Source organism: Salvelinus fontinalis, chromosome 3 (genome assembly GCF_029448725.1).
Source record: "Salvelinus fontinalis isolate EN_2023a chromosome 3, ASM2944872v1, whole genome shotgun sequence".
Taxonomy (NCBI): Eukaryota; Metazoa; Chordata; class Actinopteri; order Salmoniformes; family Salmonidae; genus Salvelinus; species Salvelinus fontinalis.
The window spans coordinates 51,962,350-51,977,401 of NC_074667.1; the positions used below are offsets into that span (position 1 = coordinate 51,962,350).

General features: G+C 43.1%; 1 protein-coding gene across 3 annotated transcripts in view; it reads left to right on the plus strand.

The window, feature by feature from the left end:
* The window catches only part of LOC129851082 (extracellular sulfatase Sulf-2-like), a 74,809-nt gene extending 60,946 nt beyond the window's left edge, over window positions 1-13,863 (plus strand). For all 3 annotated transcript variants that reach the window (XM_055917294.1, XM_055917295.1, XM_055917293.1), the window contains 18 exons: window positions 1,688-1,927; window positions 2,079-2,230; window positions 2,482-2,651; window positions 6,970-7,120; window positions 7,276-7,451; window positions 7,607-7,735; window positions 7,825-7,881; window positions 8,055-8,184; window positions 8,360-8,576; window positions 8,858-9,119; window positions 10,128-10,224; window positions 10,313-10,467; window positions 10,588-10,757; window positions 10,983-11,125; window positions 11,240-11,348; window positions 11,498-11,531; window positions 11,846-11,899; window positions 12,258-13,863. In XM_055917294.1, coding sequence (XP_055773269.1) covers window positions 1,688-1,927; window positions 2,079-2,230; window positions 2,482-2,651; window positions 6,970-7,120; window positions 7,276-7,451; window positions 7,607-7,735; window positions 7,825-7,881; window positions 8,055-8,184; window positions 8,360-8,576; window positions 8,858-9,119; window positions 10,128-10,224; window positions 10,313-10,467; window positions 10,588-10,757; window positions 10,983-11,125; window positions 11,240-11,348; window positions 11,498-11,531; window positions 11,846-11,899; window positions 12,258-12,288 — 2,477 coding nt within the window. In that variant the 3' untranslated portion in view covers window positions 12,289-13,863. The remainder of the gene's footprint in view (window positions 1-1,687; window positions 1,928-2,078; window positions 2,231-2,481; window positions 2,652-6,969; window positions 7,121-7,275; window positions 7,452-7,606; window positions 7,736-7,824; window positions 7,882-8,054; window positions 8,185-8,359; window positions 8,577-8,857; window positions 9,120-10,127; window positions 10,225-10,312; window positions 10,468-10,587; window positions 10,758-10,982; window positions 11,126-11,239; window positions 11,349-11,497; window positions 11,532-11,845; window positions 11,900-12,257) is intronic.
* Window positions 13,864-15,052: the final 1,189 nt, after the last annotated feature.

Genomic DNA, 15,052 nt, shown 5'->3' on the forward strand with positions numbered 1-15,052 from the left:
TCCAATTCTGTTAGTCACATGTCTGTGGAACTTGTTCAGTTTATGTCTCAGTTGTTCATATCTCAGACTGCGGTCAGCGCTTCGTACCTATGGGGTTCTATATCTCAGACTACAGTCAGTGCTTCATACCTATGGGGTTCTATATCTGACTACAGTCAGTGCTTCGTGCCTATGGGGTTCTATATCTCAGACTACAGTCATTGCTTCATACCTATGGGATTCTATATCTCAGACTACAGTCAGTGCTTCGTCCCTATGCGATTCTATATCTTAGACTGCAGTCAGCGCTTCATGCCTATGGGGTTCTATATCTCAGACTACAGTCATTGCTTCATACCTATGGGATTCTATATCTTAGACTGCAGTCAGCGCTTCATGCCTATGGGGTTCTATATCTCAGACTACAGTCATTGCTTCATACCTATGGGATTCTATATCTTAGACTGCAGTCAGTGCTTCATACCTATGGGGTTCTATATCTCAGACTACAGTCATTGCTTCATACCTATGGGGTTCTATATCTCAGACTACAGTCAGTGCTTCATACCTATGGGATTCTATATCTTAGACTGCGGTCTGCGCTTCGTGAATATGGGGTCCCACGGGGTACAACTTTGGGAAGCCACCTGGTGATAGAGTGGATTTTTACATTCCCATCCAGAGGTTCTGTCTGCTATTTACTCTCATCTTCAACTATTAAAGCAGAAAGATCTATCAATGGTTAAAGCATGGGTAAATTATTTGGCTGTCGATGATGAGGCTATTGACTGGGAGAATGTCTGGGAGAATATATTTAATCAAAGAACTCATCAAAGAACCCAAACCATAAATTCTCATTTTAAACTTTGTCATAGATCATACTGGACACCACTTGTAAGATTTCATGCAAAACAGGCTTAAAGCCCATACTGTGACATATGTAATCTCAATACACTTGGCACATACAAACATATGATATGGGATTGTCCTGAGGTTTATGAGTTTTGGAGGAAAGTGTTGTCTATTCTCTCTGACATGGTTGATAAAACTGTACCCCTTGAACCAATTCTGCTGTTGCTTAACGATGATACAGGTATGCAGCTTAATGAGAACCAGCAAAAGTTTTGGCTGTCTGGGTTGACTGCTGTGAAAAAACTTGTTCAGCGCTGGTTGCCACCACATTACCTTCATATAAGGAAATGGCAAGCATACTTTCATAACGTAATTATGTTGGAATTTATCCACTGCCCGTATAAATAAAGACAGTCCTTGCACTTTGGAACATGGAAAGTAGCTGTCTCAGAAATCTCTAAACTGTTGGATATGATGTAGGTGTGTGGTGTAAAATGCTTACTTGATAGTGTTTTATTTGCAAATTTCTTTGCTGTGTATATTCTAGTGTAGGGCGTGTTTAAAAAAAAAATTATGAATTATTATTCAGATTTTTATATAAATGTTTTATATATTATGGGTTGTCCAAGGTTGAGGATAGGGTGGGGCTGCCAGAGGAATAGGTGGTGTGGGATGTTCAACAAAAAAAGGGGGAAAGTGTAATATTGTATTTTATTTTTATGATTGTATTGCCCTCATGACCTAAAAAAAAACATGTTCACTCTCTCTCTCTCTCCCTCTCTCGCATCCCTCACCCCATCCATATTTTTGCCTCTCTTCCCCTCAATCTCCTCTTCCCCCTCTCTTTCTCCTCCAGGCTCAATGCAGGCCATGAATAAGACACGGCGTATCATGGAACAGGGAGGCACCCATTTCTCTAATGCCTTCTCCACCACTCCCATGTGCTGCCCGTCACGCTCCTCTATTCTGACAGGGAAGTACGTTCACAACCACCACACCTTCACCAACAACGAGAACTGTTCCTCACCCTCCTGGCAGGCCCACCATGAGCCTCACACCTTCGCTGTGCACCTTAACAACTCAGGGTACAGGACGGGTGAGTGTGAGCTGTGCACACACACACACACACACACACACACACACACACACACACACACACACACACACACACACACACACACACACACACACTTTATTGCAAAGAGAATCACTTTGTACTTATCACCCCCCCTCCCCCAATGTCCTAGCGTTATTTGGGAAGTACCTGAATGAGTACAACGGCTCCTATGTGCCCCCTGGCTGGAGGGAGTGGGTAGCACTGGTGAAGAACTCTCGCTTCTACAACTACACCCTGTGCAGGAACAGCGTGCGGGAGAAGCATGGCAGCCAATATCCAAAGGTTTCATCCTGTTTCAGTTTCCAGTCACACATTGGAGTAACCTACTGAGATCATAATTTAATCATCAAATTTCATGATTATAATACTGTTATAAGACAGTATAGAAAACAGATTATTCTGAATCTAAATATTGTTATAAGGAAGCTGTTATGACAAGCTCTATTTCTCTATTCACATTCATCTTTCCCCTTCTGGGAGGAAGTAACATTACAGTGCAGATCCTCATGGTCAGGTGATTCTTGCTTCCACAGGACTATCTCACAGACATCATCACCAATGACAGCATCAACTACTTCCGCTTGTCCAAGAGGATGTACCCCCACCGACCAGTGATGATGGTCCTGAGCCACGCTGCCCCACATGGGCCAGAAGACTCAGCACCACAGTACAGCACTGCCTTCCCCAACGCCTCACAGCACATGTAAGAGTATATTGTACACACACACACACACACACACACACACACACACACACACACACACACACACACACACACACACACACACACACACACACACACACACACACACACACACATTTGACAGAAGATGCAGTGTGGTAGTGCACTAAGTGGAGATTTGCCTCAGTAACGATGCTTACAAATTGCATCATTTAGACTGGCATTGGTAAAGAGGTTCATGATAGATAGGAATCCATAGATTATGATAACATACTATGGGTCCCGGCCTTTTTCTGCTTGGCACAGTATCCCCGAAGATAAGCGCTTGGCCCTGAATGTTTCTCTTATGCTCTGGAGCTAATGTCACGTCTTCCATTGGCCCTGGGAGAGACATACAGTACCAGTCAAAAGTTTGGACACGCCTACTCATTCAAGGATTTTTCTTTATTTGTACTATTTTCTACATTGTAGAATAATAGTGAAGACATCAAAACTATGAAATAACATATATGGAATCATGCAGTAACAAATAAAGTGTAAAAAAAATTGAAATATATTTTATATTTTACATTCTTCAAGGTAATGGCCATTTGCCTTGATGACAGCTTTGTGTACTCTTGGCATTCTCTCAACCAGCTTCATGAGTAATGCTTTAACAAGGAGTTCCCATATATGCTGAGCACTTGTTGGCTGCTTTTCCTTCACTCTGCGATCCAACTCATCCCAAACCATCACACTTTGGTTGAGGTCAGGTGACTGTGGGGGCCAGGTCATCTGATGCAGCGCTCCATCACTCTCCTTCTTAGTCAAATAACCCTTTCACAGCCTGGAGGTGTGTTGGGTCATTGTCCTGTTGAAAAACAAATGATAGTCCCACTAGGTGCAAACCAAATGGCATGGTGTATTGCTGAAAAATGCGGTGGTAGCCATGCTGGTTAAGTGTGCTTTGAATTCTAAAAATCACTGACAGTGTCACCAGCTAAGCACCCTCACACCACCCTCACACCGTGGTTCACTCTGGGAACCACACATGCAGAGATCATCCGTTCACCTCCTCTGCGTCTCACAAAGACACGGTGGTCGGAACCATACATTTCAAAATCGGACTCATCAGACAGAAGGACAGATTTCCACCGGTCTAATGTCCATTGCTCGTGTTTCTTGGCCCAAGTAAGTCTCTTCTTCTTATTGGTGTCCTTTAGTAGTGATTTCTTTGCAGCAATTCGACCATGAAGGACTGATTCACACAGTCTCCTCTGAACAGTTGATGTTGAGATGTGTCTGTTGCTTGAACTCTTGTGAAGCATTTATTTGGGCTGCAATTTCTGAGGCTGGTAACTCTAATGAACTTATCCTCTGCAGCAGAGGTAACTCTGGGTCTTCCTTTCCTGTGGTGGTCCTCATGAGAGCTAGTTTCATCATAGCGCTTGATGGTTTTTGCAACTGCACTTGAAGAAACTTTCAAAGTTCTTGAAATTTTCCAAATTGACTGACTTTCATGTCTTAAAGTAATGATGGATTGTCGTTTCTCTTAACTTATTTGAGCTGTTCTTGCCATAATATTGACTTGGTCTTTTAAAAAATAGGGCTATCTTCTGTATACCACCCCTACCTTGTCACAACACAACTGATTAGCTCAAATGCAATAAGAAGGAAAGAAATTCCACAAATTAACTTTTAAGAAGGCACACCTGTTAATTGAAATGCATTCCAGGTGAATACCTCATGAAGCTGGTTGAGAGAATGCCAAGAGTGTGCAAAGCTGTCATCGAGGCAAAGGGTGGCTACTTTGAAGAATCTCATCTCAAATATATCTTGATTTAACACTTTTTTTGTTACTACATGAGTCCATATGTGTTACTTCATTGTTTTGATTTCTTCACTATTATTCTGCAATGTAGAAAATAGTACAAATAAAGAAACCCTTGAATGAGTAGGTGTGTCCAAACTTTGACTGATACTGTAAATGGAGGCGGTAATGCGCCTGTGTCTTTGGTTGAATGTTCTCTCCTGTAAGAGTGAATTACATAAGCATCATTAAAGTACTGAACAAAGACTTTACACAGTGAATTCGTTCAGCCCAGGCTGTTTTCATGTCAACTTTTAATTGCTTTTTCTCATGAATTTACACACATTCCCACGATGTGAGCTTGTAGATGATCTCACTTTCCCTTCAATATGGAGGGAGAGAAAATGGCTCCCCTCTTACTCCAGCCCTCCTGAAAAATCTTTTCCTCATCCACATTGCAGACACTTATCTTCAAATCACATTTTATTGGTCACACACGTGTTTAGCAGATGTTATTGCATCTGTAGCGAAAAATTTCACAACATATACCCAATACACACAAATCTAAGTAAAGAAATGTAATTAAGAATATATGGATGAGCATAGACTAAGATACAGTATATAAATATGAGATGAGTAATGCAAAATATGTAAACATTAAAGTGACTAGTGTTCCATTTATTTATTTATTAAAGTGACCAGTGATTTCAAGTCTATGTATATAGGCAGCAGCCTCTAATGTACATTAACAGTCTGATGGCCTTGAGATAGAGAGACTGAAAAGCATATTCTATCTCAGCTTTGATGCACCTGTACTGACCTCGCCTTCTGGATGATAGCGGGGTGAACAGGCAGTTGCTCGGGTGGTTGTTGTCCTTGATGATCTTTTTGACCTTCCTGTGACATCGGGTGCTGTAGGTGTCCTGGAAGGCAAGTAGTTTGCCCCCGGTGATGCATTGGGCAGACCGCACCACCCCCTGAAGAGCCCTGCGGTTCCGGGCAGTGCAGTTGCCGTACCCTCTTGTTGTCAGGGCCTTGTGCTCCAAGGCCAAAAACGATTAACCTTTTACAAGTCAAATCGATATGCTGTAAATGTTAAATATGCCCTGCCTCCAAAACTTCATTAGATATTTAGCAGTTTGTTTATTTTGTAATCATTAAAGTTCCATCTGTCCCTGAGTAAATATTGATTAAACTGTCCTCTCCGTGTTAGTTGAAATTGATCAGTACAAGCAGCTGGCTGGTTGCCTTTTCTGTGGTTTATATGCCTCCAATTCAGCATTACGCAATAAGTTCTGAGATCACTTTCAAATGTGTGGTTGGAGCCATTTGCAAGCACTGGAAAAGGCTATTGTTGTACATGCTAATCATAAAACAATATGAAACAAGTCATAGCTTGGTATAATGCAGTACAATGCAATGCAATAGAATGTGATCCAACAATGATTAATTCACCCCAGAATGTAAAATGTAGAAAGCCATGCAAAATAAACACTTTTCCTTGAATAATATTATGCACTGTTAAAATGTTCTCAACCATAATACTATTCGGTGTTAATTCAAAAGATACGTTACCTCTCTTTATAAACTGGGTGGTTCGAGTCCTGAGTGCTGACAGCCGTGGTATATCAGAACGTATACCACGGGTATGACAAAATATTTATTTTTACTGGTCTAGTTACATTGGTAACCAGTTTATAATAGCAATAAGGCACCTCAGGGGTTTGTGGTATATGGCCAATATACCAAGGCTAGGGGCTGTATTCAGGCACACCACGTTGCGTTGTGCATAAGAACAGACCTTAACTGTGGTATTCTGGCCATATACCACGCCCCCTCGTGCCTTATTGCTTGAATATAAAATGTGAGCTCTAAAATGTTCGCATAATGTCTGTCTTTAAAGCTGAAATCCATAAAGTGGGAAATAGCACCACAGTTCGGCAGGTAGGTTAGCGGTTATGAGCGATGGGCCAGTAACAAAGGTTGCTGGTTCATATCCCCTTGATTAAGACAGCCCCTTGCACCTCTCTGATTCAGAGGCGTTGGGTTAAATGCGGAAGACACATTTCAGTTGAATGCATTCAGTTGTGTAACTGACTAGGTATTCCCAGTGCTTGCCTTTGTTTTTGTTTTGTTGATGAAACAGAGGAGAGGAGTGTCCAGCAGCGTGGTAAGGAAGTTGCTGTAAATATTCTGGTGTTCTATCACGAGTGCAATGATGTCTGTGGGAAATAAAGTGTTTGAAGTAACTTCTTTGTTGTTGTAATATCTCAACCAGACGTGGCAGTTTCACCAACTAAAGATTTCAGCTTTAAGCTCCTCTGTGATTTCTGGAGGCATAATGGTGATAATCTCACAGAAGTAAACACTCTTCTGTCTAAGGTGCTTGGTAACGAAAGTAAGTGCCATAACAGGAAAAGCAAAGACTCGTCAATGAAGATAAAATGTGTTGGTAACTAAGTATGTGCAGGCACAGTTTTCACCAGAAATTATTTCCCCCCTTTACTGGCTCTTTCTTCACACTCGTTTCTCCATCCGTCCCTTTCTTAGAACCCCAAGCTATAACTACGCTCCTAACCCAGACAAGCATTGGATCCTGCGCTACACAGGCCCCATGAAACCTGTCCACATGCAGTTCACCAACATGCTGCAGCGCCGGAGGATGCAGACCCTGCTGTCTGTGGACGACAGTGTGGACAAGGTGGGTCAGACAGAAAGAGAGACAGACAGTGTGGATAAGGTGGGTCAGACAGACAGACAGTGTGGATAAGGTGGGTCAGACAGACAGTGTGGACAAGGAGGAACAGACTGGCTAAATCTATCCGACTACGTGTCTTACTGTGTCGTCGTCCTCAGGTGTACAACATGCTGGTGGAGACAGGTGAGTTGGACAACACCTACATTATCTACACATCAGACCACGGCTACCATATTGGTCAGTTCGGCCTGGTCAAAGGCAAGTCCATGCCATATGAGTTTGACATCCGGGTGCCCTTCTTCATACGAGGCCCCAACGTGGAGGCAGGAGCCATGTGAGTGCAACTTTGAAGACTTCTACAGTACCTTTTTATGAAATATGTTTTCAATGGAAACGGTTAGCTTTGGCTCTTATCTCGCTATTACTGCTACTGGATCTCTTTTGCAGCACTCATCTCTCTCCTCCACCTGTTCTTCTGTCCTTCTGCAGTAACCTTCATGTGGTGCTGAACATTGACCTGGCTCCCACACTGTTGGACATGGCCGGAGTGGACGTTCCCTCTGACATGGACGGCAAATCCATCCTCAAACTCCTGGACACAGACAAACCTGTCAACAGGTAGAGAAGGTCACACCTTTATTTGCATGTTTTGGACTCAACACAATGGATGCTTCAGGATCACTTGACCTTTCTTGCTCTTGTTGCAGGTTCCAGGTGAACAAGAAGGGGAAGATGTGGAGGGACTCCTTCCTGGTAGAGAGAGGGTCAGTATGTTTCATTCATAATCTAGTCATGAATCAAGAGCAATTAAAGGGATAGTTCACCAACATTTCAGAATTACTTCATAATTGTCCACAGTCAAGTGATCAACGTTTGATGTACAGTATGTTTGGCCAATGTTCTATTTCTCTCATCTGGTTCTATCCTGTTTACACAGGAAGCTGCTCCACAAGAGGTCTGATGGGAAGGACGTGGCCCAGGAGGAGAACTTCCTGCCAAAGTACCAGCGGGTCAAAGACCTGTGTCAGAGAGCAGAGTACCAGAGCTCCTGTGAACAGCCAGGACAGGTAGAAGTTCCATACAATACCCACATACACAGGCACACACACACACACACACACACACACACACACACACACACACACACACACACACACACACACACACACACACACTTATACGTTAGCAGAAATGTAGCTAAATCTCTTGCCATCCCCCCTTCTCCTCTCTCGGCATGTGAAGAAGTGGCAGTGTGTGGAGGACCCTTCTGGTAAGCTGAGTCTGTATAAGTGTAAGGGCATGGCAAGTCTCTATGCCTCACGTATGCAGGCTCTGATGGCCAACAGCGGGTCCCAGCAGTGGGTTGGACGTGTCTCCGATGCTGGAGACAGCTGTGACTGTGGCCTCCTAGGCCCCAAACGTACACCCCTGAAGAGGAAGAGACTGCTCACCAAGAAGAGTGAGTAGTCTTTTCAGTGGCTTATGTATTTACCATACCAATGCCTTCTAAATTGTGCTTGCAAATAATAGTAGGACAAGTCTTTGCTGCCACCCAGTGACAGATTAGAAAAATTAACACTAATAATTACAACGAAACAGGATACAATTTAAGTTTCAAGTGTCCGTCATTTGAAAACAGTGAAAAATGCTATGTACTTTAGCACCCTCTCTTGGGTCATTAACATTGCATTACCTTTGTAATAATAACATTGTAACTAATAACTCTTCTAACCTCATCAGAGGTAAAGTCCGGTAAGAGTCTGACTAAGAACCGTTGGGCCCGGTCCGTTCCATTTGAGCTGGATGGAGACATGTATGCTGTGGACCTGGTTGAGGGTTACAGGCCCGTGGGCCTCAGGAACACCAGCTGGCCTGGGGAGAGGAGGAGAGGAGCGGGCCTGCTAGAGGACAACGATGAGGAGTTCAGTGGCATGGGAGTCACAGCCAGACCCCCAACCAACAAGAGCCTTACACCAACTGCCGCTCTTAAAGTCACCTACAGGTGTGTGTGTGTGTATATGTGTGTGTGTGTGTGTGTGTATATATATATATGTGTGTGTGTTGAGTTTTAGTATTAGTGGGTGTTGAGTAGTAGTAATATAATTATTCTTTATGTACAGTAGCCCTACAGTAATTCAAAGACAGGGTGCTGTAAGACAGGGTGCTGTAAGACAGGGTGCTGTAAGACAGGGTGCTGAAAGACAGGGTGCTGAAAGACAGGGTGTTGAAAGACAGGGTGCTGAAAGACAGGGTGCTGAAAGACAGGGTGCTGAAAGAGAGGGTGCTGAAAGAGAGGGTGCTGAAAGAGAGGGTGCTGAAAGAGAGGGTGCTGAAAGAGAGGGTGTTGAAAGAGAGGGTGCTGTAAGACAGGGTGCTGTAAGACAGGGTGCTGTAAGACAGGGTGCTGTAAGACAGGGTGCTGAAAGACAGGGTGCTGAAAGAGAGGGTGCTGAAAGAGAGGGTGCTGAAAGAGAGGGTGCTGAAAGAGAGGGTGTTGAAAGAGAGGGTGTTGTAAGAGAGGGTGCTGAAAGAGAGGGTGCTGAAAGAGAGGGTGCTAAAAGACAGGGTGCTAAAAGACAGGGTGCTAAAAGACAGGGTGCTATAAGAGACAGGGTGCTATAAGAGACAGGGTGCTGAAAGACAGGGTGCTGAAAGACAGGGTGCTGAAAGAGAGGGTGCTGAAAGAGAGGGTGCTGAAAGAGAGGGTGCTGTAAGAGAGGGTGCTGTAAGAGAGGGTGCTGTAAGAGAGGGTGCTGTAAGAGAGGGTGCTGAAAGACAGGGTGCTGAAAGACAGGGTGCTGAAAGACAGGGTGCTGTAAGAGAGGGTGCTGTAAGAGAGGGTGCTGAAAGAGAGGGTGCTGAAAGAGAGGGTGCTGAAAGAGAGGGTGCTGAAAGAGAGGGTGCTGAAAGAGAGGGTGCTGTAAGAGAGGGTGCTGTAAGGAAGTGCTAACTGTGATAAATGCAGTTGTCAGGTGAAGGTGCGGATAGCTGGTGTGTGTTTACCCCACAGGTGCTCCATCCTGATGAATGACACAGTCAGGTGTGATGGAGGACTCTACAAATCCCTCCAGGCCTGGAAAGACCATAAGCTCCACATCGAGCACGAGGTACTGCTCTAGTTGATCCCCTATCTGGCCTATTCTGGAGACTTTCCTGTCATTGCGGGGATTCACTATTGTGTATGTGTGTGTGTAGATTGAAACCTTGCAGACGAAAATAAAGAATCTGCGTGAGGTCAAGGGTCACCTGAAGAACGTTCGGCCTGAAGAGTGCCAGTGTAACACCCCCAGTTACCTGTCCAAAAACAAAGGGACGTTCAGACTCAATGCAGGTCGCATTTACTCACTCAGGTAATTCATGTGAGAGAGTGGTGTGTGCATGTGTTTGTATGTGTGAGAGAGAGAAAGAGTGCGAGAGAGAGAGAAACCTCCCCACAAACCAATATCTGTCCTCTCGTGATGTGTCCTCAGCAAAATGCCCTCTAAGCAGAAGAAGCAGTGGCTGATGAAGGAGCAGAAACGCAGGAAGAAGCTCCGTAAACTGCTCAAGAGGCTCCGTAACAACGACACCTGCAGCATGCCTGGTCTCACCTGCTTCACCCACGACAACCAGCACTGGCAGACAGCCCCCTTCTGGACAAGTATGGAATGACAGAATACAGACTAAATCAAATGCAGAACAGTAAACAGTGTTGTAAAAGTGGGATTCATGATTTTTTACCACTCTGCTACCACAAAATGATATATTGAATGATTACTTGTAAAGCTCAAAAAAATAAGATAAAGTAGATACTGTATAGGTGAGTTAAAATTGGCCATGCATCTTGTTTGAATAGCCCCCTCTGTCTCTTCCCCTCCCCTGCCAGTGGGTCCATTCTGTGCTTGTACCAGCGCAAACAACAACACCTACTGGTGCCTGAGGACCATCAATGACACACACAACTTCATATTCTGCGAGTTCGCTACGGGCTTCATAGAGTACTTTGATCTGAACAATGACCCATACCAGGTATCTTTCTCTCCCTATCTCTTTTAAATCACACAAATGAGATATAGCCTATTGTGATTATTTTTACAGTGTTTGGGAACATACCCTGTCCTCTATTACTTTGTGTGTCTATAGTTGATAAATGGGGTTAGCACCTTGGACCGCACTGCCCTCAACCAGATGCACCAGCAGCTTATGGAACTGAGGAGCTGCAAAGGCCACAAGCAATGCAACCCAGAGACAGGTGAGTAAGAGACACACACACACACACACACACACACACACACACACACACACACACACACACACACACACACACACACACACACACACACACACACACACACACACAACTCAGTTAACTATGTTCTATAAAAACATTCTCTATTTCAGGTAGTAAAGACATAAACTCCTTCAGTGAATACAGGTACCCTAATTTTTCTGGCTTAATGTCTTTTTGTCCTTTGTTGTCTTATTATTCCCGTTTTTTCAAGGATGAATACGACTAACAATAAATCACTAAAGTTAAAGATATACTGTAGGTTATACATTTTTCTACATTGGGTAGATAATAGAATGGAACACTTATTTTGAAAACCTTTTTACCACAAGATGAATTCTAAAATGCAAGTATGCTAGCAGCTTCTGTTCCTCATTTTGCAATGTCTTCACTCTTTGTTTGTGTATGTGTGTGTTTCCCCCGCATGTGGACTGTATGTGTCCGCGCTGTGCATGCTTCAGGCCAGTTCAGCGTCGAAAGAAGCCAAAAGTGAAGAAGCCCTCCTCCAAATCGCTGTGAGTTTGTCACAACCCATCTGTTTCTCTCAGTTCAGCCAACCTCCCCCTCTTCATCCAGATTACCTTGCTTTGTCAGATGGCCTGGTAGCATGCTCTTCTCAGCCCTCTCGGTCCAGGCTTTTCATGTAACTAATACTTACCTGCATTTAAGTGCCATGCCCTCAAGGATAAGATATTCACTTTTCAAAGTCAGTGGTATTGTGCTGATGAGGTATCTTTTCTGGTCATTTCTTGTCAGTGTCACCTTCTTGTGTTTTCCTATTAGAGTTGCTAGAAAAAGACCCATTGGCACTACTGTTATAAGCAATTGATTGATGAGAAACTCTGATCTATCTCCATCTCGGTGTTTATACAGAGGGCAGATTTGGGAAGGATGGGTTGGTTAGCAACCTGTGTCGCACAATCCACCACATCGCAGTGTGCCAACAGAGGACGACCAGAACTACTGGAGAACCTGAGGACCTTGTACAGACTTCATGGGAATGTAACCTGAAATACCATTATTGTAGGAGTTTATGGAAGAGGATGCTGATCCAACATTAGCTACCACTGATACTCAGATCATCACCCAGAAGAGAAAATACTGACAGCCAAGAAAATGAAAACTATATCCTCTCCCGTCTTCTTTCTCTGTCTCACACACACACACATTCACATCGGCACACACTCACACAGGAATGTTCTTACCTCTCCTATCTCCCCAGATCTCAGGACCACCAACCTGAGTTGGCGACTCATCAGCTGAGCGTGGATACACTCTGAACCTTTTCTTTGACTTTCAACAACCGCGCTTAGTGAACAGTGAATGTGAGGTGTGTTTAATATTAGTTTCTTGTAAACGCCTTAACATTGGGTGCCGAGATTAGCTTAATGTCAACTCTGCTGCTACAACCTGATGTGTATCATCCCTTATGGCCTTGTGCCATTAGTATATGGTATATGATGTCAGGCAATTACATCAAGTCAAGCTTTGCACACTCACAGCATGAAAAGTACTGTCAACAAAACGTCAGTATGCCTGGAAACTCTCCTCAAGGCCCACAACTCAAGACTCCTCACCTCCTTTTGTTGGTGCTACGGCTACAGAATGAGTCCCCCAGGACATGTACTCCATTCTTTTGTATTGTAACTAATATTAACGTTGATCAAATTTCATGCAAGGATTATTTACAGCCCCCAAGAATGAGGCAGGTGTGAGGATGACAACACACCAGACTGTATGGGGATGAAGCTGGTTAGGATATGACACATTACATCACCACCTAACTTATCCCCCCTAGTTCACTTCAAATTCAGGATGGGACTTCTCTAACCAATACCCCACCCTCCTAGACAATGGTACAAACAATTGGTATAAACATCTTCACACCAGCAGAATGCTTACATTTCATTAGTGGATGTAATTTTACTCCTTTGTATTGCTAATGCCACCAGCTAGGTCTGGTCAGGTTAGTTTGTTCAGCTTGCTATACATGGTGCTATGATAACATTGCGAAAATAAAGACTTGCTGTACAGTATGTATTTGAATGTATGTTGTGCAGTTAATTTTTTATAATACTGAAAAGGAGGCAGACTTCTCTTGTGTTCGATTTGAGTTGACAAATATGACCTTTTAGATAAGAACGTAGCCTGATGAATTGTCCTAGTTCTGTATTTGTCCATTTGTTCTCTGCACATCTTTCTGAATTTCTTTTCTGCTCTGTCAAAACCCACTTTTAGTTTGAAAAAAACAACGTATTTATAAGGAAAAAGCACTTAGAAAATATTCACTGTGAAAAGAATTCCCTGTAAAATGACTCTGCTCGTCTGCTGTACACGAGTAAACAACACAACAATGTAATGCAGCTTGACATGCATATTCATTATATTGCCTTTTTTTGCTTTCTTTGTTTCTTAGCAGTGACACTCCCATAGCAGAGAGTTGTAATAGTGAGTAACTGTGAATAAAGTGTTGATTGCCCTCATGCCTCTTTACTACTTTAACCCTGCTATGTATTTGTCAACTCTCTGTTGTTGACACAAAGCTATAGAGTACCGCAGTATGAGGTAAAACCTAGTGGTCAAACAGGGAAATGGTTCCAATCGTTTTTCCACCATTCATTTTTCCCATGGGGACTTTAGCCTGATGTGGGTTAGCCTGGGTTAGCCTGGTTTGACGTTTTTATAACCGTGTAAATCGCTCTTGGACAATGTGACGTTTATCAATATATTTGCCTTTATTTACCGCTCCCCCCCAAAAAACTAAAACAAAATGCTAATGTGGCTATCATAAAAAACTACAAATGCCATGATGATCTGGACGAGACTGACAAATTGAGGCAAAGGTAAGAATATCTGGATTAACTATCTAATATTAGCTAAATGTAGTAATGAATCAATTGGCAATGTTTCTTTAAATGAACAATTCTGTGAACTGTCTTGTGCAAGTTTTAAATTGACACAATACCTGTTAGCAAAGTTAGATATCTAGTCAGCTAGATATGACGGGCAGGAGTTTGCAGGGATTTGTAGTTTTGCATGATGTCTAGTTTGAATCTGAGAGTAAATAGAGACGAATAGACTGACAATTCACCTTGTCCGAGAGAGATGTACATGGTTATCAAACCGTCATGACAGGGTAAGCCTCCATGAAACACAGCCCATAGTGTTTCTAAAATCCCCTATGGAAAAACTGAATGGTGGAAAAACTTTTGAATAATTTCCCTGTTTGACCGCTAGGATTTATGGGTATTATGACACCTCCAATGTGGGGCTCTATAGGCTTACATAGTGGGCTCAGGATGAGTAATGAGTCAAAGTTCTGTGCCATGAAACTCCACCAGCAGGTGTCTCTGTTTGCTTTCTTGTTGCTGACCCAGTTGTCTTCAACCAGTTCACTTTTCTGACTGATAAAAATCTAATTAAAGGTTAATCATATTTGATGCCGAACTATGTAGAACCAACAGCTTTTCCTATTATTATAATGTGAAGTCCTTAGGTAGGCCTACATTTTATATTCCTGAAGTCCCATGTTGAGGGCCAGATGTCTTTTTGACTCAAGATCTCAAAATGTCAATACTAAAAAGTAGTACCTTACAGTGAAGAACTGACACGCGAGTAATAAATATAAAGCATCAACATTGGACTATGATTATTCACCAATAATAGCC